This window comes from Melozone crissalis, unplaced genomic scaffold (assembly GCF_028551555.1).
Source record: "Melozone crissalis strain CALT ecotype California unplaced genomic scaffold, PUWL_Pcris_2 ptg000068l_1, whole genome shotgun sequence".
NCBI lineage: Eukaryota > Metazoa > Chordata > Aves > Passeriformes > Passerellidae > Melozone > Melozone crissalis.
The window spans coordinates 15989330-16016912 of record NW_026535846.1 but is presented as its reverse complement, the minus strand read 5'-3'; the positions used below and the strand labels follow the sequence as shown (position 1 = coordinate 16016912).

Genomic DNA, 27583 nt, shown 5'->3' with positions numbered 1-27583 from the left:
ATTCCTTTGGAAGGTGCTGCTGGGTGTTTGTACCAGTTGATGGGGTATTGGCAATCACAGATATTCTGTTTGTCATTTAGCTCAGTGAGAAAAAAACGTGTCTGAATCTGATAAAGGAGAACACAGAAGCAGTGCTGGCAGCCAAATGTCTGCTTTAGCCCTAAATCACTTGTTTCCTAAAAGGAAAACAAATCTGAAGTGTGAAAATACCTTGGAGAGGTATTTTCCTCTCCATGGGAACTCACAGGTACTGATGAAAACTCAGCACATGGGGTTTATTGGACTGAATGAGCTTACTGCTGGTTTGTGCATTATTTTTTTTTTAAGTGAAGAAGGCAGGTTGTCTTTCTGAATAACTCTTCCCCATGGATAGCTATGACAGCTCTTCTGTCTTGCCTTGCTCTCCTGTCAGTGCTAGGGGTGGATCCTGGGAGCCTGTTGAAAGGAGCCTTGTAAAGGACAAGGTGGATTGAAATTCTTGTTGCTTCCAGTGTGGCAGATTCGGGTGACTAACTGTCCAACAAACCCATCTGCTTGGGATTTAGAGGAAATACAGGAAAAGCAGGAAAATGCCTGCTCTGTCAGTAGTACAGCATTAGAGCACACAGTGGGAACAGTTCTAGTCCATCAGCTGCAAAAATGATCTCCATCAGTAAATACCACTTTTCTGCACACAGGATCTGTTTCACTCTTCATGTGTGTTGCTGAATTAGGAATTGTGCTATTAAATTAGCTGTGAGCAGAGTGGTGTGTGTAGATAGGAGTGGAGGCTGCTCATTCTGCAAAGGATGCAAAGGGAGGACATTTCCTCTCCCCATGCAGGGCCAGCTGACTCATTAGAGCATGTGCCTGTTGCTGTGTTGAGTTTTTGGGCTCAGTTGTCAGTTGGAACTACAAGCCAGAAATTAGTAACCCTCATGTAAAGGTTTCTCTTTAAAAGTACAGGTCTTTCTCAAAGCAGAGGAAAGAATTATGAGTTGCAGTCACTGGTCAGAGTTCCTGCTGCTGGTTCTTCCCCTTGCTCTCCTCTGCCCTGTACCCACCCACTGCTGTCTTGCTCTTCTCTTGTCCTCACCTCTTTGTTGAAGGCACCTTGGTGGTTCTTGTTCTGGTGCTTTGCTAACCTGAGGGGGTCCCAGGGGACAGAAAGCGGGTACTGCAGAGGAACAGGTGTGCTCTACAGCACAACAGTTCAGAAATTAAAAAAAAAAATGAAGTTGTCCCTGTGTTAGCAAGAACTGGCTGATAATTGCTGGCCTGTGGCTTTCCCTCTCTCTGTTCAGCCCCTTGTGGGGTCTGCTCTGATGCCGTGCCCCATTTCTCTTGCTCTTACCAGCTTCAGGATGGAGGGTTTGGGACAATGCCCCTGGAGCTGGGATGGCTGACACATCCCCACAGCAGTTAAGTGCTGGATTTGAGGTGTTGCCTTACCTGCTTGAAGGTCCCTTTTGCAGCCAGAAGGGCGTTAAAGACCTCTTGGTACAGCAGCACTGAGGATCCCTCTGATCCATGAACTCCTTGCCGAGAGCTCAGGAAGAGATTCTTACCGAGGCCGGTTTCCAGCATTCCTCTTAGCAGCTCATTAGCCCTGAGCACTCTTGGATAAAATCACCCTGGCATCTTTCCTGCAAGACTGCAAACATTTATTTTCCAGTGCAATAGATCTGCAATTGCCACCTGTAGCGTGGGCTCACTGTCCTGTTCAGAGTCTCCTGACAATGAAGCAGTGAAAACCAACTGGATGAGTGGTGCCTGAAACCTGTGTCCACAAAGGAGCCAGACTTCTTTTCCCCTTTTTTTTGCCAGAGCATAAAAGACACTCTTCTTATTCCTCATGGCAGAGTCTCCTGGATTGCTTCTGAATTGAGCCCTTGAGAGAGGTACAGAAACAGATGGGCAGAAAGGTGGGTGATCTTAGGCAGGCGGACTTTGTTTTACCAGCACAGGAAGCAGGATGTGGAGAGGATGAGGATGGAACTGGGCAGCATCAAGCAGATCTTCCTGCATGAGTCAGTGAGGAGGATTTGTGGCCTCTCCTGGGCTGATGCTGGCAGTCACAGGTGCCCTGTGATGGACGTGGTGGCTGCCTGGGCTGGAACTCAGCTCTGGGTTTAATGTGTTGAACTCTGGCAGTGATATTGAGGATGTGTCTGAGACTTGGCTCAGCCCCAGGCAGCTGTCCCAACCTGCACTTTGTGCCTTCCACACCAAGGGATTTTTGTATCACCATCAGGCAGCCAGCACTCTTGCAATATGCTGTTAGTTGTTTTAATGCTATTTTATTCGTTAATAAATTCTTTTAGCTGTAACTTTAATCTGTAATGCTTTGGTATGGGGTGCCTGGGGAGGAAAGCAAGAATCCAGAAATCCTGTGAAAGCTTTTAATAAAGCATCAGCCCTTCCTGCAGTGCAGTCCTGTGGGAATTAACTGCTCTGTGCATGAGTGAATTCTCTCCCAGCCTTCCATGGGTGGCATCATTTTGCCCTCAGCTGGCACAGCACATGCTTGACTGCTCTCTTGAGTGTAGTAAATGGGGCAGAACTTGTTTTCTTGGTGTTGGGGGATAGCAGTTCTGGAAAATGGACAAATCTTCTAAAAATAATGGGCTCAAGCATGTCACTAAAGCCTTCCATGGTGCTGGTCTGGTTCCTTCCTTGTCCAGGCAGTGATGACAGAGCCCTGATGAGATGCCCAGTGTTGTGTTGCTGGTTCTTGTGCTGCTCAGCAGAGCTTTAACCACAAGCTGCATTGAGTTTGCAAGCAGTGGAGCCCAAATCAGTGTGTTCTGTATAAAAAGTGCCCCCAAAAACCTGGGGCAGGCTCCCTCCAGGCCATTTGATGCAGCTGGCACAGTGGTGGCCCTTGCTCTGTGTCTCCACCACTGTGTTTGTGGGATGTGTTTTGTCATTTTCCAGGAAAGCTTTTATTTGAGGTTGAATTTTTTTTTCTCTGATGGGGGAGAAATTAATTACCACCCTTGCTCCTCTTACTGCCCTGAAGACCAGAAATAGTCAGGAACTTAATGTTCAAATGGCTTTAAAAACCAGTATCTCTAAATGTCAAGTTAATGTGCTCCGGGAACAATGTGACTCAAGGACCCTCTATGAGCATCAAATTGCATCTGCTGCCACAAGGACTTGTGGGATTCTCTGAGGCAAACACAGTGGGGAGATTGAGAGTTTATTTCAGCTTTTTTCAGTTCTTTCTTCTAAAAGTAAAGTTTTATTTTTCTCATGCCTGTCCTCGCCACAAATGCAGCCTGAACCTGTCTGAGATGGCAGATTAAAAATGAAACCCTCATGAATGAGAAATGCAGCCTGCATTTTTTATGATGGCAGAAAAAGTAAACCCATTTTAAAATGTGCATATTTTTAAGAAAGTAAATGACTAAGTAGGTGAGATGTAGGTATCAATAAATATTTATTCCAAAGAAGTAATCTCTCAACAGAATTGGAAATTGTCTCATCCTTTTAGGCAATTAAAAATCAATGTTTGTTTTTCAGAGTGGAAGTAACATTTTTTCGGTTGCTTTTGGAGCGTGGCCACTGTTGAGTGAAAAGTTTCACAGCTACATGACATTTTTTTCAGAATAATTGCACTAAAAGGACAGGCTGATTTATAGGATGGATTGAAATGATCTTGAAATGCCGGGGAGGAAAAACCTCCCAGACTGAGTGAAAACTTCCAAATGTGAAATTGTTGTCTGAAAAAGAAGTTGGAAATGGGGCTCTGTAGTCTCCAGGTGGGCAGATGGTGAGTGCTGAGGCTGGGTCACATCTACTCAAGGTGTGAAATGGCTGTGGAGATTTATTAAATTGAGACAAATAATATATTCCAATGAGCCTCATTTTATAGACCAGATAAACAGATTAAAGCTCTGAAAAATATGTGAATACGTTTCAATATCTCAAGTACAGTTGGTCACTACTTGAGTGACTTAGGGACCTGATTCTGGGATTTTGGGGAAGAATGCTGGTGCCTCCTGAGCCTGTTTCCTGTGTGTCTTTGGAAGCCTTGGTGGTGCAGACAGTGGCATTGAGACAGCACAAGGAGCAGAGAGCAGTGATCACCATGCTGAGCTGTGAAATGCTGGCTCTGAGCTGCTGTGCTTGGTGGGGATTTGGTGTGGTGGGAGCACCAGGTCCTTTGTGCCCAAGGGGACTCTGCTGCATGAGTGGCTCTGTCCCCTTGGGCATCTGGCCGTGTCACCCAGGTGCCCCAGGGCTGGTCACTGGGGCCAGCAGCTGGTGCTGCCTTCCTGGACTGGTCATCTGTGGTACTCACATGGCCTCTGAACAGAGATTCAGCTCTCTTAGGATTCTCCTGAGAAAGGCTGTGAGAGAAGCAGAGAAAAGAATGATCATAACAATTCTTAACTCATTTGCTGCTCCTGTGTTTGTGTTTCCCATGTGGAATGTGTTCTGGAGGTTGTTTACCCGAGGTGATTTCTTGATTGGATTCTGGTGATGGTGTTTTGGATTCATTGACCAGTTGGATCCACGTGTGATTATTGGGACTCTCGGGCAGAGAGTCACAGGTTTTTCTAGTTAGTTAGTGATAGTTCTTGTTAGTGTAATATAGTTATAGTATAATATAATAAAGTAATTAATTAGCTTTCTGATATCATGGAGTTCTGGGCATCATTCTTCCCACCCATCAGGCATCATAGCACCAATAGTCAGCCCTTTGTGTGAGGTCACTGTGACCAAAAAGCTGCAGCACTTGGGTGAGTGTGGTTTCATTTTGTGGGGATAATCAGAGGGAAGAGTTTGATTTCCTCCCACCTTTTACATTTATGTCACCTCTCAAACAGTGTGCCTGTGCCTTGGCTCAATGACTTTTTACACTGGCTGCTCTAAATGCATTTTAAAGAGCTAAGGAATGCACACACAGCAAGGTCATATAAATTAATAATTATCTAAGTGCTTCTGCCCTTTTCTGCCTCCAGAAAGGAGGTGAGGAGGGAAAAAACTTTTAACTGCCTTTTTTTTTTCCTTTAAAAATCTCCCAAACTAGTTGTCAGGGCTGATCCTGGACTCTGCTGTTTCAGCCACAGCCTTGGGCCCATTTGACTTCGTCACTGTCACATTGCCTGTGTTTGAGCCAGCACATGAATTTTCATTTCCAAACGTGTTTGGGTTTGTAATTCATACAGTGCAAATAGATTAATCACAAGCCATGCAGAACTTGTAATTATTAAAACTTGGAGTACAGAAGAGGTATAAATCATGACAGCGCTGCTTTCCAGCTGCCAATTAAAAATGGGAATTTAAGCTGCCTGAGCGTGGAGGGTTTAGGTTGGGAAGTTTCTGTGTCTTGAAGAAGAGTTAATGAAGAAAGTGCTTGCTCATAACTTCTCATTAAGTAACAACTGGATTTATGAAATACTGGCACTAGAAGAATAATTAGGAGCTTTCTATTATTGATGAGTTGGACTCTTAGAGAGAGACGCATTACCTCAGAGAGTGCCAACCCTGAAGCCTGTGCTGGTGCTCCAGCAGCAGCTGGAAGTGTGCCTGAACCACATGGAGCCTGCCTGGGCTGTGCTGGGAAGAGGAGCACATCTCAGCTGGGTCCTGCTGTGGCCCAGCAGGGGTGGTGGCACCAGGCTGGCTGGGACAGAGTGTGGGACGAGATCTAATCCTGCACCACCTCCTCCTCAGTCACCCAGGAGTGATGCCAGGGGCAGGGGCAGCACTTGCTGAGGCGTGGAGAGGTGGCACTGAGGACCATCCCTGGGATACCCAGAGGAGAGGAGCCAGGAGGGTACACCAATGCCATTTTCTGCCTTTTTTGCCCCATTCTTTGGTGATGTGTTAGTGGCACCCAGCACACCAGGGCCCCCATGGCAGCACCCTGGTGCTCTGGGCACTACCAGAGCTGTGCCCATGGAGCAGATGTCAGGAACCACAGCTGTTACTGGTTACTTTCAGTACCAGAGCAGAGTTCCTTTCCTTGCAGAGCCAGAGCTGCTCTCATTCTCCAGGGAAGCCTCAGCCTTCAGGCTCCACGCTGGGCTGATGGAGCTGGGCAGCCCAAGGTTCTCCATCGTGGTTCCCAGGGACTGTGGGGACTTCAGGCAGCCTTGTAAGGCTGTTGTAATTTTAAAACGTTTTGATAATGTTCCCCTCAGCTTTAATGTTACACATCCCTGTCTGTGTTCCACAGTAATTGAAAGGGATATCGGGCAAATTTGATCTGTCTGCCTTTGACTTATGCTGTCCTTATCTTGGCCTTCGTGTCATTAAGAAAAAAATTGGTATTGATCTGAGACTATACCACTACATTGTGCTGCAATTTTTCTTCCTTGCTAGTAGAATATAAATCGATAAAAGGCAGCTGCTTGCAACGTGGGGCAGATATGATGCTGTCATTTATATATTGTAAATCCAATGATAGCTGATCAAATCAGTGTGTCTGCTGTTCCAAACCTGACATGATTGAATTGTCAATAAAAAGGATTTTACAGTAAAGGAAGTTCTGCTGGCGATGTAAATGCCTGGAAGCCTCACTAAGTTTGATACAAGATGAAGCAATAAGCTAAGCTATCATTATATAATTCCAACAGCCAAAATATTTGGATACTTGTGTTCTCACATGATAGTGGAGCTGGGAGGAAACCTTTTATTGAAACTTGTTTGAAGGAGAGTTATTCTGAGACTGAGGAATATGGATGGCTTCTTCTGAAATGAAGGTATGTTGGTGAGGACTAAGAGAAATAGTGTAGTACTTGTTTGAAGTGAAGATCTGCAGGGTCAGGTCATTAGCAGGAAGGTTATCAGTGTTTCTGTTTGCTTGGAAACAAATCTTGCAGGAAGGAATGTGATTGAAAGGATGTAAGAAGAGACCAGCTCTGCTCCTGTGTGGAGTCTCTGTGAACATGAAGCCAGAATATGGTTCATGGTTTTTTTCTGGACTGCGGAGAACACTGGTTTATGATAAATCTGTTTAGGAACCTTTTCTTGGGAGTTGGGCTGGAAGATGCTGCAGCCAGTGCAAGGTGGTGCCAAGCCATTTGAGAGCTGATGGAGTTGCTGCTGTGACTTCCCTGAGTTGATTCAATTTCTGCTGCCCAAAGACCTCCCTGTGCCCTGTCTCAGCCCAGCTGGAGAAGAAGCTCCAGCAGGGAGAGAGGCTGCAATCTGCTCCCCTGCATCCCTCAGTGCAGCGTGCTGGAATGGAGATGGAGGGGAAGAGGATTCAAGGAAACACATGGAAACATATAGTGAAATCTAAGAAAAAAATGTGCCTTTCCAGAAAGACCTTGCACGTGAAACTCTTGGACACAGCCTCAGGTAGTAGGTTTTTTTTGTGACCCCATTTGGTGAGATGTAGTGAGGCCAGATGAGGCTGTGAGATGATCTTGGCTGGATCCTGAGGGTATCCATATAGATGGTCACCCATGGGAGTGGGTCTGCATCCAGCAATGTGCTATTTTAAACTTGTTCATTCTTTTTGGATGCGTTTTCCCAAGTTAAATGGCCAGTAGTAATGTGAGCTTTCATTTCTACAGATGAGCTTGGACCAGCTGCTGCCTGGTGCCAGGGTGTGCTGTGTTAGAGATGGGAGCTCTGTGTCCCTGCAGGGCTGGCTGCCCTGGGCAGCTCCTTCAGACTTTCCCCACAATCTGCTGCAGGAAACCCCATTCTCTGCCCTGCATTTCTGCTCCACTTTTTCCCTGCTTGGTAGTTTCTCCTGGACCTTGCTGATGCTGTAGCTTTTAAAGGATGTGCTAATTCAATTGCTTGTGATGGACTGTGTTCTTAATCTCTTTATTGTGTTTCACCAATTTAGCTAAATCCTAAATCCATTAGGTACTCTCAGATTGCTTTACAAGTGTCCAGAGGAGGTGTTTGCAATAAATCCAGCCTAATTCTCTCTGCAGACAGGGTTTAAAGACTTCAGACCTGGGCTGGAAACAGAGTTTAAGGCTTTCAGGCCTGGGCTGAAAGGACTGATGCAGGAATGAGCTTGCACAGGAACACAAAGGACAAGAAGCAATTCAGCTTCTGCTTCTTTACTTTTTTTTCCTACCATCTAGTTGATGTTGCTGTCTACTTCACTTTCTTGATGGAGGGAAAAACTTTGAGATGTGTGTGCTCAGAAACCAGCTATGGGGACTCCCAGTCCCCTTTCACAAAAAACAGCGAGGAATCAAAATGTTCTGTTTGTTAAGTGAGGGTGGCAAAGCTCAGACATAAACCCTCAACATTTCCTGTTAAATGCTTTTTCTTCTTTTTTTTCCTCTCCTGTGTGAGGGTCGATGTACTGGCATTGCTAAACACAAACCTGCCACTTTCAAACTCTTTGTTTTCCTCTGTTCACTTTGTGTTGCTTTCATGCTGCTTAAGCCAACAGAAATGCTTTGTTGTAGGACAGGAACTGTAGCTAATAATTCATTCAGGAGCAAAGGAAATTAGCTTTTTCTCCCTAATTTTCCTTTCCCAGCCATGGAGGCAAACCCTGGAATGTGTTTGGCTCTGGGGGTGCCATCACACCCCGGTGCTGGGGAGGGTGGGAGCCCCAGCCCTGCAGGGTCCTGGCTCTGGTGCCACTCAGCCTGCAGGGAAAACACGTCTGAATTTCCAGGGCTGCATCTGGGAGGAATCATTTGTGGTTTGTGGCTGTTTGGAATGGCATCTTGTGCTTATATTCAGCTCATTAGGTCTGGGGATAAATGGCATGTCAGCCTGGGAAATGGGGAAGGGTAAGATGCCCATGTTTTAAAACTGGTTGGCTTTCTTAATATATAAAGGTAAAGGCTGTGACTCCCTCAAGTCAGGGTAGGGTTGCACTGATGCTCTGGAAAGAAAAGAGTAAAAGTGCTCAGGGGTTTTATGGCACTGTATCTTAAGCTACTCAGTCTTTGGGAGATTTAAGCTTATTTTTGTTTTAGCAGGGAAGTAGAGATTAGGATGGAACATGAGCATCTTCATAGGAAAGATGAATTTGCAAAATGTTTTGCTGTCTCACTTGAGTGGAAGCATGTGGTTTTCAGTTCCCATAACCTCAAGGCAGTACCAAATCATGATTAAAGCCCTAAGAACAATGTGATCGGCATTAAAATTGGTAAGTTTGAAAAATGATACACTGTGAGGTTTTTCTTAATTTACTTTTCTTCTCTGCCAGCACTACAGGTCACAGTTTCAAGCTTTTCCCACAGCAGCAAGGGCTGGATTGTTTTGGTTTTTAATTGTAAATTGAGGTCTTTATTTAATCGGCTCTGTCCAAAGCTGGGGCTGGCAGAAAATAACAGATTGTGCAAGCTCCGAGAGCAATTCCAGTGGTTGGGAATAGATTCAGCCTTTGTCAAAAGTGAAACTTTCTACAAATGTCACTTGTTTGAAGTGGGGAGTGTGCCAGTTGAAACCCACACGGTATTTATATCCCTTAAATGATAAGGTATGAAAATATTCACCTTGCAAAAGGCAATCATTCTTATTAAAGGTTGGCTTAATAGCTATCTCTATTTGAGCCTTTTGGGGAAGAAAAATACACTATTGACTGCATATACAGATTGGATGATAATTTAGGTAGTGCTTGATGGCAAATCAGGACCTCAGCAGAGGGGTAGATGACACTTCCAGCATTTTATATTGTTACTTTTTTAAAAAAAAGTTGTACCCTGTTTAATTCATAGTTAATGGTGGTTAATTCATCTATGTGCAATTAAAAACGCCCAATGCAGACTTCATGGAGACTGCACATAAAACACAGAGGCTTAGCAGGGTATTAGAGATTCATCTGGGTGCCTGGAATACAGAGGATCTTTGCTTTGGCTTGTCTAAGTGGTCTTTGTTTAACTGATAGCTGCTAACTTTATTTAACTGATAACACATGTTGTGCTGTTACTGCTGTTGACCTTTTCCAGTTAAACAGGCTTAAAATGAAAGTGTTTATGGGGGGATTCTGCAGCCCTGGCGTCCGTGGACTCTTTGTCTGGGCAGAGATTGGGGGTTGGTGTCTGGGCCAGTTCAGCAGAGCTGCATGTTTGCAGATTTTAAAGGTTTTTGACACACTCCCTGCACAGCCACCCCGGGCAGGAGCTGCTTTTTCCATTGCCAGTTTGAGCTTTGCCACTGTGGTTTCATTGCACTCTGGGTTTCTTGAGCATGTAAAATGCTGTCAAATTGGTACCAGGAGGAGGAGGAGGGAGGTTTGCACTTCAGCCTGGGGCTCAGCAGTAGCAGGGAAATCAAAGGAGTCTTTCCTGCCCCTCTCTGGAGCCTTTAGAGAAAGGCTGGTCCGTGTCTGCTCTGAGCTGCCGCTCCTGGACATCGGGAGGAGCTTTTCCAAAAGCTGTCACAGTGAATGGACTGAGTTTGAAGAGAAGTGTCAGCAGTGGAGCGAGTCTGTCCCATCTGATCGCAGGCAGCTTTTCACTGAGCCATGGACTGAGCCTGCTGAGAGCCTGTCTCAGCTCTGTTCACCTGCTCTCAGCTGCCTTGAAGTTCCAGGGAATCTGTGAAGTGTTTGTAATGGAAAAGCACATGGGGAGGGTATCCACAGTGTTGCAGCGTGACTGTGGTTAAGGTTTTACCGGGAATGTTTTTGGGATGCAGGGATGCTGTAGGGAGTTGTTGCTCTTCTGCTGCCTCCAGCTCCTTCCCTGCCTCCAAAGGTCCCTCTGAGGGCTCAGGGTATTCCTGGATGGAAGTGTGGCTGCCCATCAGCTGTGGCCAAACTGCCCTGGGCTTTGCTCTTTTTGTCCTGGCTCAGGGTAAAGCTGTTCTAAGGGACCTTCCAAGGTCTTGGGTGAAAAGCTGAAAACCTTGGAGAAAAGCAAGAGTGTTTGTAGAATGCTATTTATTTCAAACAGGAAACTGGATTTTGATGTACATATGGGATACTGTCTGCAAAGAGGATGTTCACCCCTCTTTGCCCATGTTGAGAAGTACATTTTTTTCCTGATGCCAGAGACAAGCATACAGGACCCCCCTGCTCTTTTCCCAAGGATCTTTTCCATTCCATGGTGCTGGAGCTCAGCTTATCTTGGGCAAGGGAGATTTGCACTCAGATCACAGAATCATTAAGGTCTGAAAAGACTTGAGGATCATTGAGTTCAACTATGAACCCAACACCTCTGTGTCCATCACTAAGCCATGTCCCCAGGTGAAATGTCCATGCATCTTTTGAACACTTCAGGGATGATGGCTCCACCACTTCCCACAAGCAGCAAATGCTCAGTTCAGAGAGTGGAAAATGGGTTTGCTCTGCTTTTTCATTTCTAGAGGCTGTTAAAACTCCCACTGTTTTGTTATCAAAAAGGATCAATCTCTGACATGCCTGAGCCAGTCAGTTAAGTGCAAACATCACAGGAAATGAAATTTTTGGTTCTTGACAAGAAGTGAAAGAAAAAATGGCTTTTCAAAGGGAAGTGTTCTTCTGGCAGGAACAATGGTAGGCTTGGGGTAGGGGAAGGTGGTTGTCTTTGGATCAGAATTCTCTGTATTTGAACCTGAGCTCTTTTCCCCCTTGGTTTTTCTCCATGGATATTAAAAAACCCCAGGTGTTGATTCCCAAAGCAACTCAGTAATTGTACCTAAATTGTTATAACCTCTCAAATGGGTCAGTGTTTCCACTGGAAGAGGAGGTTATGGATGGGAGGGGGAGCAATGTGAAGGTTTAGAAAAAGGAATAAGCCTTTTCTTATTCAGTGGAGGATATCTGTAGAGGGAAGTGTGCAAGCAGTTACTCAAAGGCTCCCTAACACATTAAACACCTGCAGAGGGGCCATTTCAGACAGGCCATGCTGCAGTATGTCTTTGAAATGACCCTCATGGGCTCTGCCCTCCCTGTCCAGCAATAAACTAATTTTCAGGACTAATGGTAAAATTCTGCAAGGCATGAATTCCCAACTTAAATAGATTTACAGTGAGTTCATAGTTCTTCCAGCACATCTCTTGCAACCTATTTGTGGTGGCATCATTTTAACGCTCACGGTAATTGAAAAAATTGTCAGGATTTACAGTCTTTTCTGACCTGTGTTTATCATACCTAGGAAAGACTCCATAATAGACATAACATTTGGAGTATGGACATAGACCTTGTGTGGAAGTGTTCACACCGGAGGTCTCTCTGTGTGGTAACTTCTCCTTGGGAAAAAGGGGATTTTGGAATAATGAGCAGCTGATACTCAACAAATGCCACCAAGAGGGTCCCGTGTGCCAAGAGTTGCAGAACAGACAAGTCAGAACAGTGTAGTGATGAAGATGAACCTTCAGCTTTGGAGGCAATATATTCTGTGCTGGTTTCCACATGCAGCCTTTGAAATACCTGATCTTATTTTGAGAGGACTATGATGAAAGTATCCTTTGGAGAAGCTGTTTATTCTTTTCCCAGGCATATTTGTCCTTGCTCCTTTTGTTATCATTATTTATAAATCAGAAGTTGTATTGATCTGGAGATTATGTGTTAAACCATGTCTGAGCAGTGGTTGCTCTATTACTGAGAAAAGCAGCTGCCATAAAACTTTTGGTAAATTTATCGATCGATCCTCTCCATGTTCCTCTGCAGAAAAAGAGCGAGCTGAATTTTAATTTACTGGGAACGCAGCTGAACACGTGGCCCCCGTGGGGCAAGGGATTTAAGCCTGTGAGGAACTTTCCAGAGATGAATAGTGCCATTACTTTGCAGGGGATTATTCATGTTCTTGAAGGAAAGCCTCTCTGGAGCAGGCAGTGGAGCCTCCGATCGATTCCTGGCAGCTGTGGTTGTGAGTCTTGCTCTGGAGAGCCAAATTATCATCTCGTGCTCCTGTTACAATGGTTGCCTTGCTCTCACAGGGGGGAATAAGGAGATGATAAAACATCTCCCTTGTAAAATGAGTGTTAATCAAACCAGGGCTTTGAGCCAGGACTAGCAGGATGCAGGAGCCATGTGGGATGCTGGGCATGGACCAGCCATGGGCTCAGCTGGTGCCACCAGGATGTGATGTCCCTTCTCTGCTTCCTCCCTGGGCTGGGACCTGCCCATGCACCAGCTTAGGAAACAAAATCAAAATCAATCAAACAAAGAGAACCCATAAAAAAACGACCACAAACCAAAACCCCCCTGAAAAAGCCAAGCAAACAAGCCCTGCTCAAACAAACAAAGACAACCCAAAAAAAAACCCAACCCCAAAAACCCATCAAACACACAAAACAGTTTTCATCATAACAACCTCCCCCCAGCAAAACCACCAGTGTTTTGGGGGGCTCCACTCAAGGTACCACAGAGGAAGGAAGAGAAGAAGTTGAGTCTGGTGTTTGGAAAGTGCTAAAGCTGGAAACTGGGGCCGTCATTAGGTCTCCCTTTTTTTTTGGTTTTTTAAAGGATGGAAATGGTGCCTGGGGTTTGTGTGCCTGGCATGCCCTGGGTCCTGTCACAGGGGTGCTGCTGTGGCTGTGGTGTCCTGTGTCAGCCCCTGTGGTGTTTCTGACAGGAGGGGAGGGGTGGGTACCTTGCTCCCTCTCGAGCAGATGCTGCTAAAATATTCTGCGTTTGCTCAGTGGTCAGGTGGTGCCAGGGAGCATTGGAGCGCCTGGTTGTGCCTGTGCTCCTGAGGTGATCCACAGTCTTATGACCATGCTGGAAACCTCTGTCTTTCTCTGAAATATCTTGAGACAAAACCAGCTCGAAAATCACTGGATTGCTTTTCAGAACCTGGACATTGTTCTGTGTCTTGAAAACTCCTTAGGGAGAAGAGTTAAACCGATGTTGGCTGCTGAATGTTACTGGGGAAATGGCTTTCCCAAGATCAGCCAGCACAGGTAGGAAACTGATAACAGAAATAAAGGGGCAGGAGTGACTAAAGAGTGGTCAACGGGTGCCCTGATAGAAGTGCAAGTCCTACGTGTGACTGTAGGGATCAAGAACTGATCTTCTGCCATTTGCTTTTCCTCAGACTGTTGAGATAACTTTAAAGAGAATTTGGCCAGGAGAGATTATTAAGGAAGGAATTTGCTGCTTAAATAAATAGTCTGCTCTCCATTGTTGGAGACTTAACAGGCTGATAAAAGCCCTATGGAATGAAAGGGAGCCTGGAAAAGCCAGTCTCAGATCTGCCTTGCTCTAAAGTTACTGAGACCAATGCACTTCCAAAGACTTTTTTTTGACTTTTTGAGTACAAGCTCAGTTTGAGCTGGTGACTTCCTTTATCTTCATTTATTCTGATGAATAAAGGAATTTGCTAGGCTTGCATTTTTTTTCAGAAGTAGCTTATAACTTTTAGTTTAAAATAAATAGAAGAACTATGCACACTGGTGTCCTGGTCTTTAGAAATGCTTGGATTATAAATTTGGGTGGGAGTGCATGAAATAATTTGCCTCTGCTTGATATGTGTGGCTTGTTCATTCATCTTTGAAGAGGTATGCTGCTTTTTTAATATCCTGATAACCCCATTAGGTGGATTTTGCAGCCTCCAATTAGTAAAATAAGGCTGTGTGGGTGACCATGTGATGGGGTTTTATGGGTCGTTTTGTGGTTGTTGTTGTTTGGTTTGGTTTGTTTTGTTGGGGTATTTTGTTTTTTGTTTTATTTTGTGTATTTTTATTTTGCTTTTGGGAGGAGGGAATGTGCTTTGTGTTTAAAAATAAAACCAAAACAATCCTAGATGTGCTTTTGCAGTGATAAAATGCTTGGGTCTGTGATACCTGCTCAGTTACCCAGGGCAGAAAGGTCTTTTTCCCAAGGTTTTTGTAGCTATTCCTGCTGCACTAGGCTGTGCTCCCTGGCTGAGCACCTGGTTTGACATAAGTGTTGTAGATGGAGTCTGTTGTCTCTGCAGCAAATTGGAGAGGTAAGAGAGACTAGGAGCAAAGAAAATCAGTATTTGGGATTAAAAAACCAGGGAAGGTGAACTTGAACCCTGAGCCTTCTGTGGGTTTCAGCATCAGGATGGGGGCATGGGGGGCATGGAGAGAAGTTTATCTTTCTCTCATCTGCCAGGTTACAGCTCAACCTTTACCTCCACCACAGCGACATTTCAGCTGCAGAAGCCTCTTGCATCCTCTCCCTCGAATTTTCCAGCTTGTGCTACCAGGGTTTGATTTGAGCCTGCTTCTCCTGCTTATTCCTCTTGCCCTTTGATTTTGATAAAGAATCGTGTTCACCCACTGCTTGCACCAGCCTCAACTGTTTGCATTTTTAACTTTGTCTGTATTAAATTTTCAGGAATCTGTTAAGCATTCACACATCTGTCATGGCACGAAGCGTTATCTTTCTTGATGCTGGGCAAAACAAATTACACAATGGATGTGCAACCAATATTTAATGAAAAACACCAGCAAACGTGATGCCCCAGAAAAGATTTTACTGCCAAGTCATTCCTGTGAGGTGTTTGCTGTGAGATTTTTTGGGGTTTTTTAAACTTTCACTGAATGTGGGTTCTCTGTGTTGACTTGGTACTCCCAAGGGATCTCTCAAAGCATCCTGGTGCCCCTCAATAAAATATTGCTTGTCTGTGGTCCATTCCAGCACCCTGACCCTGCTATCATGCGTTTGTGGATGACAGAGTGGAGCACAGAGCTTCTCCAGGCAGGGTCTGGTCCAGGTGAGGGGCTGGCTGGAAATGAGGAGCTGTGGACACCAGCGTTTCTCATTTCCTTGCCTCTGGGCTGGTAGCAGCTTGTGTTGGTGAGCTCTGCAGTTTGCATTAACAAAGTTTTTGTGTGCAGGATATAAATATTAAATGGGAGAAGCACAGTGTGACTAATTGTGTAGCAGTTGGACTGTTACCTGGACTGGAACAGGAGCGTTTTCAGGGCAGTTTGAGAGGGTATAATGAGATGGATCATACAGTATTTTTATTAGAAACTTCAGGGAGTGGATTTCAAACTGCCAGGGCACTATGTAAGCTGAACAATTAAACATAAATGGCTTTGGAGCTTGGTGTTTTGATAGAAACAGATAATTAGGAGAAGATGCTTTTCTGATAAGAGCATAAGGATTTAGCATTGGCTGGTGAGCAACACTGGCTTGGAAGCTTTGGCTCCTGTGGTAGTGAAGGCAGTGGGCATGGAGCTGGAAAAAGCTCTGTCCCATTTAAAGATGGGACCTTTGCTGTCTTGGGCTGGTGGTGATGGAGCAAAGGTAGAAAGTGCAAACCTTGATGGCTTAAAATTAAGACAGAATAACAGGATTGTTCTACTTTTTATTACTAATGCTTTGAAGCTAATCTCATAAGTTTGGGAGCTCGAGACCATAATTTTTATGGTGACAATATTGTAAAAGTAACCAAAAAAGCTGTGTCATAGTTGGAAAAAAAAGCATTTCCTAAGCTTTATACCCAAATGTGCTCAGTGAAACAAACCCTGTAAGAGCAGCAGTGGCACCATCTGATGGGTTCTGTAATGCCATAGACAAAAGTAATTATACTGCTTAGAAGAGCTTTTGTCTCCAGATAATGTTGTTAAAAACTTGCAGTGTAGTGTAAATCATAACAGAACAAATCTGGAGGCTGCTCTTATTGCTGCCAGGGGAAATTCTCTTAGATTTTGTTTCCTTTCTGCTCGATATATTGCAAACCTTTTCCAAGTTGGTAAATAAATATTACCTGCTGTTTGAAAAATGACTTGGGGTTCATCTCACCAGTAGTGCCTGTGGCTGCCAGGCCATTATTGCAAACAGTTGTTCCTCTCTTGGTGAGCTCTGCTGTGCTTTGGGAACACAGGCTGTTGTGATGGGGCTGAACTTGTCTGATGCATTGGAGATATTAAAGAAGCATTTCCTCTTTTTAGAGCTTACTCACATGAGGATTCTCTGGCTTCTTTTGCCACTTCTGAGCAGTGTCACAGCAAGAGCCAAGTCAGAAAATACTTGGTTGAGCTTACAAACACCCAAACTTTTAGCATTTCCTTGATGAATATTTGAATTCCAGTCCATGGAGGTTGGTAGTGTTTTTGAGGGGCTGAGCAGTTCTGGCTTTTAGAGGTAAGGGGTGTTTAGAGGTTTGGGAACCTTGGGCCTGCAGGAAATGCAGTGATTGCATTGGGAACAGATTAATGAACTGATTAATTTTCCAATGTCCTGCCTGGACACCCATGCTTTTGTCTCAGGGTGAAAATGATTTGTGTGGGCTGAGAGATTCCAGTGCCAAGCTCTCTCCTGATGATTTGTTATTTGTGTCCTGAGAAGTTTTGCCATCAGCAGGGAAGTGCCAGAGATCAGGTGGAGCCAAGGCAGGAGAAGCCTGGCCAGACCAGATATGTGTGGGGAGACAGGTTTTTAAGCAAACAGTCCTTTGCAGAAGTGCAAATGGGAGTTGTGAGCTCAGCTCCCCAGAGTAAGTGGGAGTAGCCATGGTGAGCGCTTCTCTGCTCAGGGAGAGTTTATGGTTGCAGGATTTATGTGTCCAGATGTTAAGGAACAGGAAAATCGGTGTTGTAGGTGCAGTTCTAATGCCTTGGCACTCCTGTGCTGTGGGGTGCATGGGTCACAGAGTCCTGCACTCCACCTTTGCTCCCTTCCCAGCTGCCCATGGACGATGAGCTGCTGGTGCAGCAGGTTTTGCTGTGCAGCCCCTTCACCTCTGCTGAGCCTTTGCCAAAGAGGACTTGATTGCTGTGCTGTGTGACACCCAGAGAAGGACAGCTGTCCCTGTTGGAAGCTTGTCTTTACAGCAGAACCAGAGCAGCACATTACTGGAGGGGCAGCATGAAGTCAGTGGCATGTCCTGGTGCCATGGGGGACCCTGCTGTCCCTCCTCCCAGAGGTCACAGTGCTGTGAGGAGGTGGCTCTGCTGTTCTTTGGTGAGCTGGCATGGGAGTCAGGAGGAGGACAGACCTTGTCTCACCTTTCTAAACACCTTCAGCTGCTTGTGAAGCAGCACTTGCTGAGCTTGGAATTTGAGGTGCTTTGCTGTAGCTGCCCCAGCTCTGTGCTGCCATCAGGTTTTGGCTCTCCCCTCTCCAGTGGGATGCTGGGTGGGAATGGCTTGCTGGGGTCACCTGTACAGGCTCCTTGTGGCTCAGACGACTGCATCACATAATCTCCTAAATAAACCCATCAAGTGGCAGGCTGGGCTGAGCTCCTGCAGCCTGGGGCAGCCAGCAGGTTAATCCAGAGCTCCTCCGGCCCTGCCGCCGACCCCTTTGAAGTTTGCTGCAGCTTAAGAGCCAACGTGCTTTCTCAGGAAAGCTGGCATTTTTACTAAGCAGCAGACTCTTATTATCTGGGCTGAGAACACAGTGATTTCCTTCTCCTGCCAGTAATCCCCACTCAGGGCACTGTTATGCTCTTTTACAATTTATTTTCTCTAATTGCCGGTTTGCAGCGGCCACGCAGCTCTCCCTGGGCTGTGTTCTGGGGAATTTTTGCACTTTGAAAGGAGCTTAGTCCTTCCTTCTGGCTGCTGGAATCAGGCAGCAATTCCTCTCCAGGTACTTCAGCAAGAGTCCAGCTTGAAAAATAAGTAATAACCTCTGCTTTTCATCTAGTGACTGATATCTGTGGTCTAGAGTAGGTTCAGCTGTTTCATTCATCCTTTGGGAGTCCTGATGAGCTGCCCTTGACTGAGGCAGTCAGGATGTGCAGCACCAGGGCACCAGTGCTGGGCTGGTGATGATGCTCTGGCTCCCATTCTGTAAGTGCTCCCTTGGCTTCTCTTTCCTGGTGTCTAAGCCACAAGCAGACAGTTTCTCCAAGAGAAGTACTGTGGGAAACGGTGCAAAGTCTTTCCTAAAGTCCAGGTAGACAACATCCCCAGCCTTTGATCCACCAAGCTGCTCACCTTATCACTGAAGGAGATGAGGTTGGTCAAGCAGGACCATGACCCCATGTGGGCTGGGCCTGATGCCCTGGCTGTCTTGTGCATGCCATGTAATGGCACTCAAGGTGATCCCACCTTCCCAGGTCCTGTCACACTTGCCAGTCTCCAGTCACTTGGGACCTCCCTGGGTAACCAGGACTGCTGGTAAATAATAGAAAATGACCCTGTGAGTTCTTCTGCTTGCTCCCTCAGTACCCTTGGGTGGATCACATCCAGCCCTGTTTGTATCTAAGTGGTGTAGCAGAGCCCTGACCATTTTCCCATGGATTATGGGGACTTTGTTCTACTCCCCATCCCTGCCTTCCAGCTCAGGGTGCTGGGTACCTGGAGAAAAACTGGTTTTACTAAAGACTGAGGCCAAGAAGGTGTTAAGTACATCTGCCTTTTCCTCATCCTTTGTCCCTGTGTTTCTCCCTGCATCCACTAAAGGATGGAAATTATCCTGAGCCTTTCTTTTATGGCTAATGTGTTTAAAGGAACATGTCTTATACTCTGCTGTGTGTGCATCAGTGTGTGTATTCTACAGTGATGGAGATTGTAAAATGTGAGCCCTGCTCAGCTGTGCAGTGCTTTTGCCTGCTGAAGTTGGGGGCAAGTCTGATGCTTTGCTTTGTATTCACACTGCCTCAGCCAGACCTGCAAAACAGCTGCCTTAAATGGCAGCTTTTGAAAATATCCTTGAAAAAAAAAAAATAGAAGAGAGAAAAGATTGAACTATGCTCCAGCAATGAGTTTCTATAATGCCATGTTGTGAGTGGGGCGGATTTTACCAGCAGCAAATGCAGGCTGTGGGATTTTATGGGGGATCGGACGCCTGTGTCACATCTATAATGCAATGTCCCCCCTGTGTCCCTGTGAGGTTCCCTCGTGGGAGCACAGGGGACTGACCCTCAAAGTTTCCTCCTGTTTGAAGTGCTCAGAGCCTGGCTGAGGGTCACTGCAGCTGCTGGCAGCTGGGAATTTAGAATTCTTGCAGCCAGCGCTTTCTGAGGAATATTTCAGAATAAGCAACTACTGTGGGAGTTGGGTGGGAGAGATTTTGGATGTGTAAGACTTCTTTTTTACAAAGTTTTATTATTTCTTGCATCTATTAATAGGGCAGCAGGAGTCTCCATATGCCTTTATAGTCCCTGTTGCGCTTTCTAATGGATATATGCAAAAGCTCCCAGGCGCATAAAACAGACACTCTCAGCCAGTTATTACGATAAAAATTATGTGCATGTCATGACCTTTAAAGCAGTGGGACTGTGTGTGCATGCTCTTCTGATGCACCACTGTTCTCCATTCCTTTCTGAAGCCCTTCTCGCCCTAGGAGGTTTGCATAGGAGCTTGGAATATTTTTCTAATCAGTGAAGAGTCTTTTGGCTCTGATGATAACTGGCAAAGCACAGAGGAGTGAGAAAACGGAAAAGTGGTGACTTTTTCTAAAGGGAACTAACAGAGAAGAGGGTAAAGGCGAATGGTGAGGCACAGCATGAAAATCCTGGCACCGTCTCTACTGCTGTCAAAAAAAAAAAACACTGGTCCAAAATGTTCTTTGTGCTTTTTGAGGCAAAAGCTATTCTGGTGTCCTTGAGAATAAAGAGGGAGGGGAAAAGTTTTGTAATCCACATGTCCTCTTTAAAGAAACTTTTTTTTTTGTTGTTTTAAAACTTTTAATAGTACAACCAGCATTTCATATAGTGCAATAGTGCGAGCAGTCTGTGTCACACCTGCTGCTGTGTTGCCTGGAGAGCTTTGCCATCCTCTGTCTGGGGGTGAGGAGCAGGATGCTGGCTGCCATGGCAGGGAGAGAGGGGCCCTGTGTCCCTGCATCCCAAATCTCTGCTGTGAGGAAGGCAGGATTGCTGTCCCCTGGGAACACAGATCTTGCCTTGCTGGGACAGTCCTGGTGTGAGTGTCTGGAGCTGTGGACAAAATGCTTCAGCATGATGCCTGGGAGGTGTGCAGGCACCACATGGGGTGGAGATGCTGTTTGCAGAAGTATATCAGTAATTTCTGCTCTGATCACTGCTTACACCAGAGCTTTCTGCATGCTGGGGTGTAGCAGCAGCACCCTGTCCTTCCAGGCATCCCTGAATAGGGTGCACCCAGGAAGAAAGAGCTGGAAGTCCTGGAGATGTGATGGTCTCGAAAGCTCTTGGGTAAGCCAGAGGTTATGCAGGGCGAGCAGCAAGGCCCAGCATTGCGTGTGCCAGTGCTGATACTGAACCCCTGTGGAGATGTGTCAGACCATGCTCAGCTGCGTTCTGGCCTTAACAAATGGGGGAGAGAACTCTTATGGCTTTAAAAATTAAACATTCCCTTTAATTATTGAACATGAATAATTTTCATGCAAATTGAGCCAGGATGTGTGTTTCCAGAATGACAGAGTTGAGAGCAGTTACATGGTGGGGTGTCAGTGACCTGTGAACTGAAAGGCTGTTCATTAATTTTAGCATTTTATGAATAGCACCCTGGAGGGTGGGACATGGGCTGGTAGAGCAAGCTGGCCAAAGGAAAAGGCTTTTGTTTGCACTGAAAGCTTCCCCTTCTGATGCTTTAAGATGCAAACTGGTGTGTGTGTGTAGGTATGTAGTCCTTATTTAGTGGGGTATGGATATTTGGGAAGCCTCCTGATGATGAGGGCTATAATTAAAGGAATAACTGTGGGGGCTTCCCTGCTCACCTTGTTGAGGAGATGTGGGCTGAAGGTCCTAAAGTTTTTGAAGGTAGAGATGAGAAAATGTGTTGTGGTTTTCCTAGCAAAATGACAGTGTCTGTCTAAACCTTGAATTTTGTGGGACAGTGTGGGACAGCCTGATGTGTGTGAGAGTGTTCCTGGCTGGGCAGCCACAGGTGGACGTGGCACCACTGGCTCTCAGCATCCTTTGGACAATGGAGCAGCTCCCATCCAGGGCAGATGAAACATTGGATCTGCAGCTGAAGTGAGCCTGGTGCATTTGGTAAAACTGCAGCACTGCGGGGGCTTTTCCAGTGGCTTTGAGGACACTTGGTGCAGGGTACCTGCTGGGGGTAGAGTCAGGATATTGTCTGTGATTAAACACCTATAAATATTTTCCTTTTCATAATGGAATGTCAGCATTTACTGTTTCCTAATTTTAAGCACTGTACAGTTTGTCAAACATTTATCTCTGCCTTAAATTAAGTCTGGAGATAGAATTCCTGTTAATTTCAAATCAATATGAAAGGGGGGAGAGAAAGAAATTGCAGTCTAGCCTTTTTCTTGAATCAATATTTTCTTTAAAAGCTGAAATGTTAACTAGATCATAGGGTTTTTTTTTTGCCATTTTGAAATGTAGCTTCTGCTTAAAGAATTTATGCATTTCCCCTGGAAGTTGCTGATGCTGGTGTTTTGCAGCAGGCACGGCTGCCAGCAGGTGTTTGACCCAAGGCAGGCAGGATGGGGGCAGCCCTGGCAGCAGTGATGTGGTGGAACATTATCCTCCCTGTTTGTGGGCTCACCATCTCTTAGTAACATTTTTTTTGTTGTTGTTGTTCTGTTTTGCAGAAGCCTTTGAAATTGTAGTGCGGCACGCAAGAAACTTCACCAACAGCATGTTCAGGACCTACTACCAGAGCATGGGGCCCAGGGCTCTTAAATTTGTTGGAGAACTTTTTACTGACATCTCGCTGTACATACTGGGCTCTGACATCAGTGTCAATGACATGATAAATGAATTTTTTGACAGTTTGTTCCCTTTGGTTTACTCTCACTTGATAAACCCCGGCTTCCCCGATCCCTCTGAGGAAATGACCGAGTGTCTGCGGGCGGCCAGGAGAGACCTCAAAGTCTTTGGGAACCACCCCAAGACGATGATGACGCAGGTGTCCAAGTCCCTGCAGGCCACACGAGTCTTCCTGCAGGCTCTGAACCTGGGCATCGAGGTGATAAACACCACTGATCACCTCAAGTTCAGCAAGGAGTGCGGGCGGGCGCTGCTGAGGATGTGGTACTGCTCCCACTGCCAGGGGCTGCTCCTGGCCAAGCCCTGTGCCGGCTACTGCGGGGCCGTGATGCAGGGATGCCTGGCAGGTGTGCTGGAGATCCAGAACCTCTGGAAGGAGTACATCCAGGCTCTGGAGGGGCTGACCAGAGGCATGCACGGCATCTATGACATGGAGCACGTCCTGCTGAGCCTGTTCTCCGTGGTGCGTGACGCCGTCGTCCACGCGCAGAAGAACGAAGGGAAGCTCTCGACAGCTGTGAGTAGCTCTCTGCAGGTCCCCAGGCTCTCTTGTACACAAACTGTGTTGAAACCAAGCTGTTCCTTTCCTCCTGCCAGCAAACCCCAAGTGGCTCCAATTACCAACCCCTTCCCACCCCCTTCTGATCTTCCAGAAAAACTTTTGGTAGCGTTTGAAGCTGGTGTTTGCATGGCCTGGGTTTGCATCAAGGGCTTTGCCTCTTTTCAGGTTTGTCAGAGCAGAAGGGTCTGGACTCACCCTAGGGTGTGAGACTGGGAGCTGAGATGTCCCAGCATGTTCAGTTTTCCCTGAGTGCTGTGCTTGCCCTGGGTAGCTCTGAAAGGCTGGTGCTGCTCTGCAGGTGTCCTCTGCCTCCTTTAACATCACAAAAATGTGCCTCCAAATAGATGCCAGGCAGAGGCATGTGCTGTAGCATCCCCTGATTTACCAAAGAGCTGATTCTCCATCTTTTAGTAACTCATTCCAGTTTTGGGCTGCATTTAATGAGATTACTTCTTATTTTTACTTGACTCTTTAAAAACACATTTCAGGAATTTCTCAGCCTGCTGAGAAGCTGAGGCTGTCTTGCACTGAAAATCCTGCTGCTCCATTTGAACACCAAGGACAAATGTACTGTGATACTGTGGTGCTTGTTCTGCAGAGATTTTTCTTGAGACACAACTGAGCTGCTCTGTGTAGGTAGAGAAGAGTTAGAGATGGGGCAAAGGTGTAGGAGTGTTGTAATAGTTTGCTTAAAACCAAAGATGATTAAAATCTGACACTGTTCCCCTGTTATCTGCTTGTTCCTGCCATTCTTGACTCCTGTTTACAAAAGAGCTGTGTTTATGTAGGTCACTGTACTACTTGCACTGTAAGTAACTCTTATCTTTTTTGGGGGGTGCCATGGAAATGGATCAGCTTATGGGCTTTGTGCTGTGTGGCACTGAGCCAGAGCACTCTGTGCTGTTCCTGTGCTGGCTTTGCTCTGCCACCACGCTTGTGCTGGCTGTGGAACATCGTGGTGGCACTCAGGGTGGTTTCCCAGCCCAGGAAGTTTGGCTCACATGGAGCAAGCTTTCTGCACTGCTTGGAAGGGGTTTAGGGACCAAATTACACTGGGTTGGATTGCTCTTGGGTTGCAGTGACCAGGAGGAGACTGGACTGGGTGTTGGGCAGATGGCCCCAGGCAGGACTTGTGGGCAGCATGTTAAGCTCCAGGGCACAGTGCAGGACATTGGTTTTAACCTGCCTGAGTCCCTTTCTGCAGAAAATCGCTGTTTTACAGTGACACTGTTTTACAGCAGTCTGGAATCACTGCTTGTGCAGGGAGACTCCAGCTGAGAGTCAGGAGCAGCAGCTCTGCTGCCACAGAGCCAGGGGAAGTTCTCCCATCAGCCAGAACCATCAGTCATCCCTCTCTGGAGCAGCAAAGGAGCAGAGATGTAGCTGTAGGTTTACCTTGAGTTCAGATGAGGTGGAGAATTCATCTTGCAGTTGACAATGACAGAAAACCCAGCTCAGCTTTGAGCCCAGTTGGCATTTCCAGGGCACTAAGAAACAAAATTTACTTCTGTATGTAGAGTGAGCCTCTCAAAAGATTTATTGACATATTCAAGTGTGAGCAAAAGCATCCAGCATGTTTTCCATCAGTGAGCCCCCCCATGTGTGTGGGGGCTAAGGCAGAGCAGAAGCACTGTCCATGTGGGCTGTGTGCCAGGTTTTGTGAGCACAGACCGGGGCACTGCTGTAGGCTCTGAAAGGATCAGTGTTTGTTCTCCCATGTCTTTCTTTTATTGGCACAACAACAAAAATGCACTTTTTCTTGGAGATGTCCATGTACATAGTGAACAAATGTCCTTATATTACTGAATATTGACACCTTGATCTGTCTACAGAGAGTGAGTTTGTGGCAGGACAGGTAGATGGAGCACCACTAAGTCAACACAAAGCAGGAGAGCTACAATCTGACCATCCTCTGCTAGACCAGAACTTAACTTCCTTTAAGTTAATTTATTAACTTCCTTTACAGTAAAAATTACTGGGCATTACAAAACCATTCAGTGCTTTTGTGCTTGGTAAAGCTGTTGGAATTCATTAGTGCCATATGTAGCTAGATACTTACTTAACCATAACTCCTCTTGATTATTTAAAACTTCAGTGATTAGTTTCTTTGCTCTAGAGACATTTCTGCACTACTGGAGTGAAGGAGAAAAAAATCCAAGCCAAACAAGCCAGTTGCCTGGCAATTGTCACCAAAAAAGAATGGCCAGTGGGTTTTTGAAGTTTGTTTTTAAATCACTGATGTTACTCAGCTAAGGGTTTTATGTCAGACCTGAGCCCAGAGCAACTTTTTTTTTTTTTTTCACAAGTGAGGATATGAGCTGTTCAGTGGAGAAATAAGGCAATAATGGAAGCATACAGTATTGCAGAGGGTATAAGACCTGAGCTGCATCAGGACCTGGGGTAACCTGGGGTAAATCTCTTTGTAAGATATCACTTTGTAAATTATAGAATACAACTTTTTTATTTAGCTGTGCTATGATGAAAGTTTCTCGATTAAACTTATCAGCACATATTGAGTTTCAAAGAATATACCTGGAAGCCAACAGTTATATTTAGTGTAATTCTGTAAATATGATTGTTTTTAGACACTGTAGCCATACCAAAGTATGAAATGCCTCAGGGGTTTTCTTTCAAAATGTGGTTTTTACACTCACCCTGGATTCTCATATTGACCTCCTTTATTACTGACCTTGGCCACCACTGCTTCTGTAGGCAAAGTCCAGTTCACCTGCATGGTATAAGAATAATGACAGGTTATTTAATTGTCATTAAAATCCTCTGGAATTATGGAAAAATTATCTTCCATGCCCATAGTGATTATACCATGAATAACAACGCTGCTGCCCTTGCCTGTCCTTTGGGCTTCTTTTCTTTTTCCCAGCATTGGTGACATTTCTGCAGCAGTGGTTTTCCCTCCTGGTATTTCAGATCCTCAGACCTGTTACCTGGCTGAGCATCTTTTCTCCGTGTGGTTGTTCCTTTTTCCCCTTTGCCACCCCCAGGCTGGGTGTGGGCATTCACACACAGACCTGGACCCCAAGGGCTCCTGAGTTTGAGCTCCAGAGGTGCTGCAGAGCCTCCAGGTGGGTTTGTGAGGAGCTTTGCAGCCCCCAAGACAGGAAATCATGCTACTGTAAATCTGCTTTTAGAAGCTGTCTCCAGGCATGCATTTAAATGGGAGCCTGTGTGTTGTTCCAGGTCTGTAAACAGCAGTGCAGAACAGTGAATTCAGTAATGTGGCAGTAAACAGTTCCCATCCCAAGCCTTGCTTTAGTAGCTAATTTGTCAGCCATGGTGTGTGCTAGGGCTTTATTATTTCTACAATTTGTCTGCTTAAAAACTTCACCCCTAAAACCTGCTATTAAAATACTTTATCAAGGAGCCTGACTCTCAGGGCACACTGGGAAAAAAATTGCTGGCTAGGCCTATATCTGTATTAATTTTCTAATCTCCTACCTTTTCCCTGGTTGAAAATCTGCCTAGTATGTCCACCTCTGGTAGATATCTTAATCATGAATGTAGGGAAGAATGATTTTAGTCAGTCTCTTTGTGCTTTTTACCACAAACCAAGACAACTGGGAGAGATGCAGTACAAATAAGCTTAATAAAACATTCAACCCAGCACCTCCAAAAGTTAATGCTTTCTCTGTTATGGAATTACAAGGGAGACAGTTGGGGGATCTTACTTGGGTAAAAGTTGATCTCCTCTGAGGTTAGAATGATGGAATAGTTTAGGTTGGAAGGGACCTTGAAGATCATCAGTCCTGAGCCCCCCTTCCACTATCCCAGGTGGCTCCAAGCCCTGTCCAACCTGGCCTTGGACATTACCAAGGACGAGGCAGCCACAGCTTCTCTGTGCCTGTGCCTCACCACCGCCACAGTCAAGAACTTCTTCCTAATATCCAGTCTGACTCTCGGTCAGTGAAAGCCCTTCCTCCTTGTCCTATCCCTCCATGCCCTTGTAGTAAGTCCCAGTTCAGCTCTCTTGGAGCTCCATTAGGCCCTGGAAGGTGCAGTGAGGTCTCCTGGCAGCTTTCTCCTCTCCAGGCTGAACAGCCCTGCCTCTCTCAGCCTGTGCCCAAAGCAGAGATTCTCCAATCAGTTTTGTCACCCTCGCTCCAATAGGTCCATGTCCTTCTTATCTTGGGGCCCTTGGAGCTGGAGATGATCCAGGTGGGTCTCACTGGAGTGGAGGGACAGAATCCCCTCCCTCCCCCTGCTGCCTGCCCCATTTTTGGTGCACCCCAGCTGCCCAGCCCCTGCTGCTCCCCTTGCAGTTGTTTGTGCAGCTCCACCTGCAGAGCATTGCCTAGAAAGGGAACAGCAGGGAGCTCAGCAAAGTCTTTTCTTTTCCACTCAGACCTGATGACTGAGTTTTAGAAAATCCTAATAAATTGCAAAATTAACCAGAGCTTTGTTCAACCACTTGTACTCATCAGAAGGAGGGAAGCAGAAAGGTGCCAGTGCTGTATGGGAACAGCATGCAGTTCCCAGTGTGCTTGTCCTGTGAGCAGATCCCTGCTGCTTTACCTTCCTGCAAACACCTTTAAAAGACTGTTTAGGTCTAGGTTAACTAGGTTAT

The 27583-nt window shown here is 45.9% G+C and overlaps 1 protein-coding gene across 1 annotated transcript in view; it reads left to right on the top strand.

The window, feature by feature from the left end:
- Positions 1-27583, top strand: part of GPC3 (glypican 3) — a 139079-nt gene that overhangs the window by 41540 nt on the left and 69956 nt on the right. Inside the window, exon 3 of the mRNA XM_054289935.1 lies at positions 22262-22956. Within this exon, the coding sequence (XP_054145910.1) occupies positions 22262-22956 (695 nt within the window). The remainder of the gene's footprint in view (positions 1-22261; positions 22957-27583) is intronic.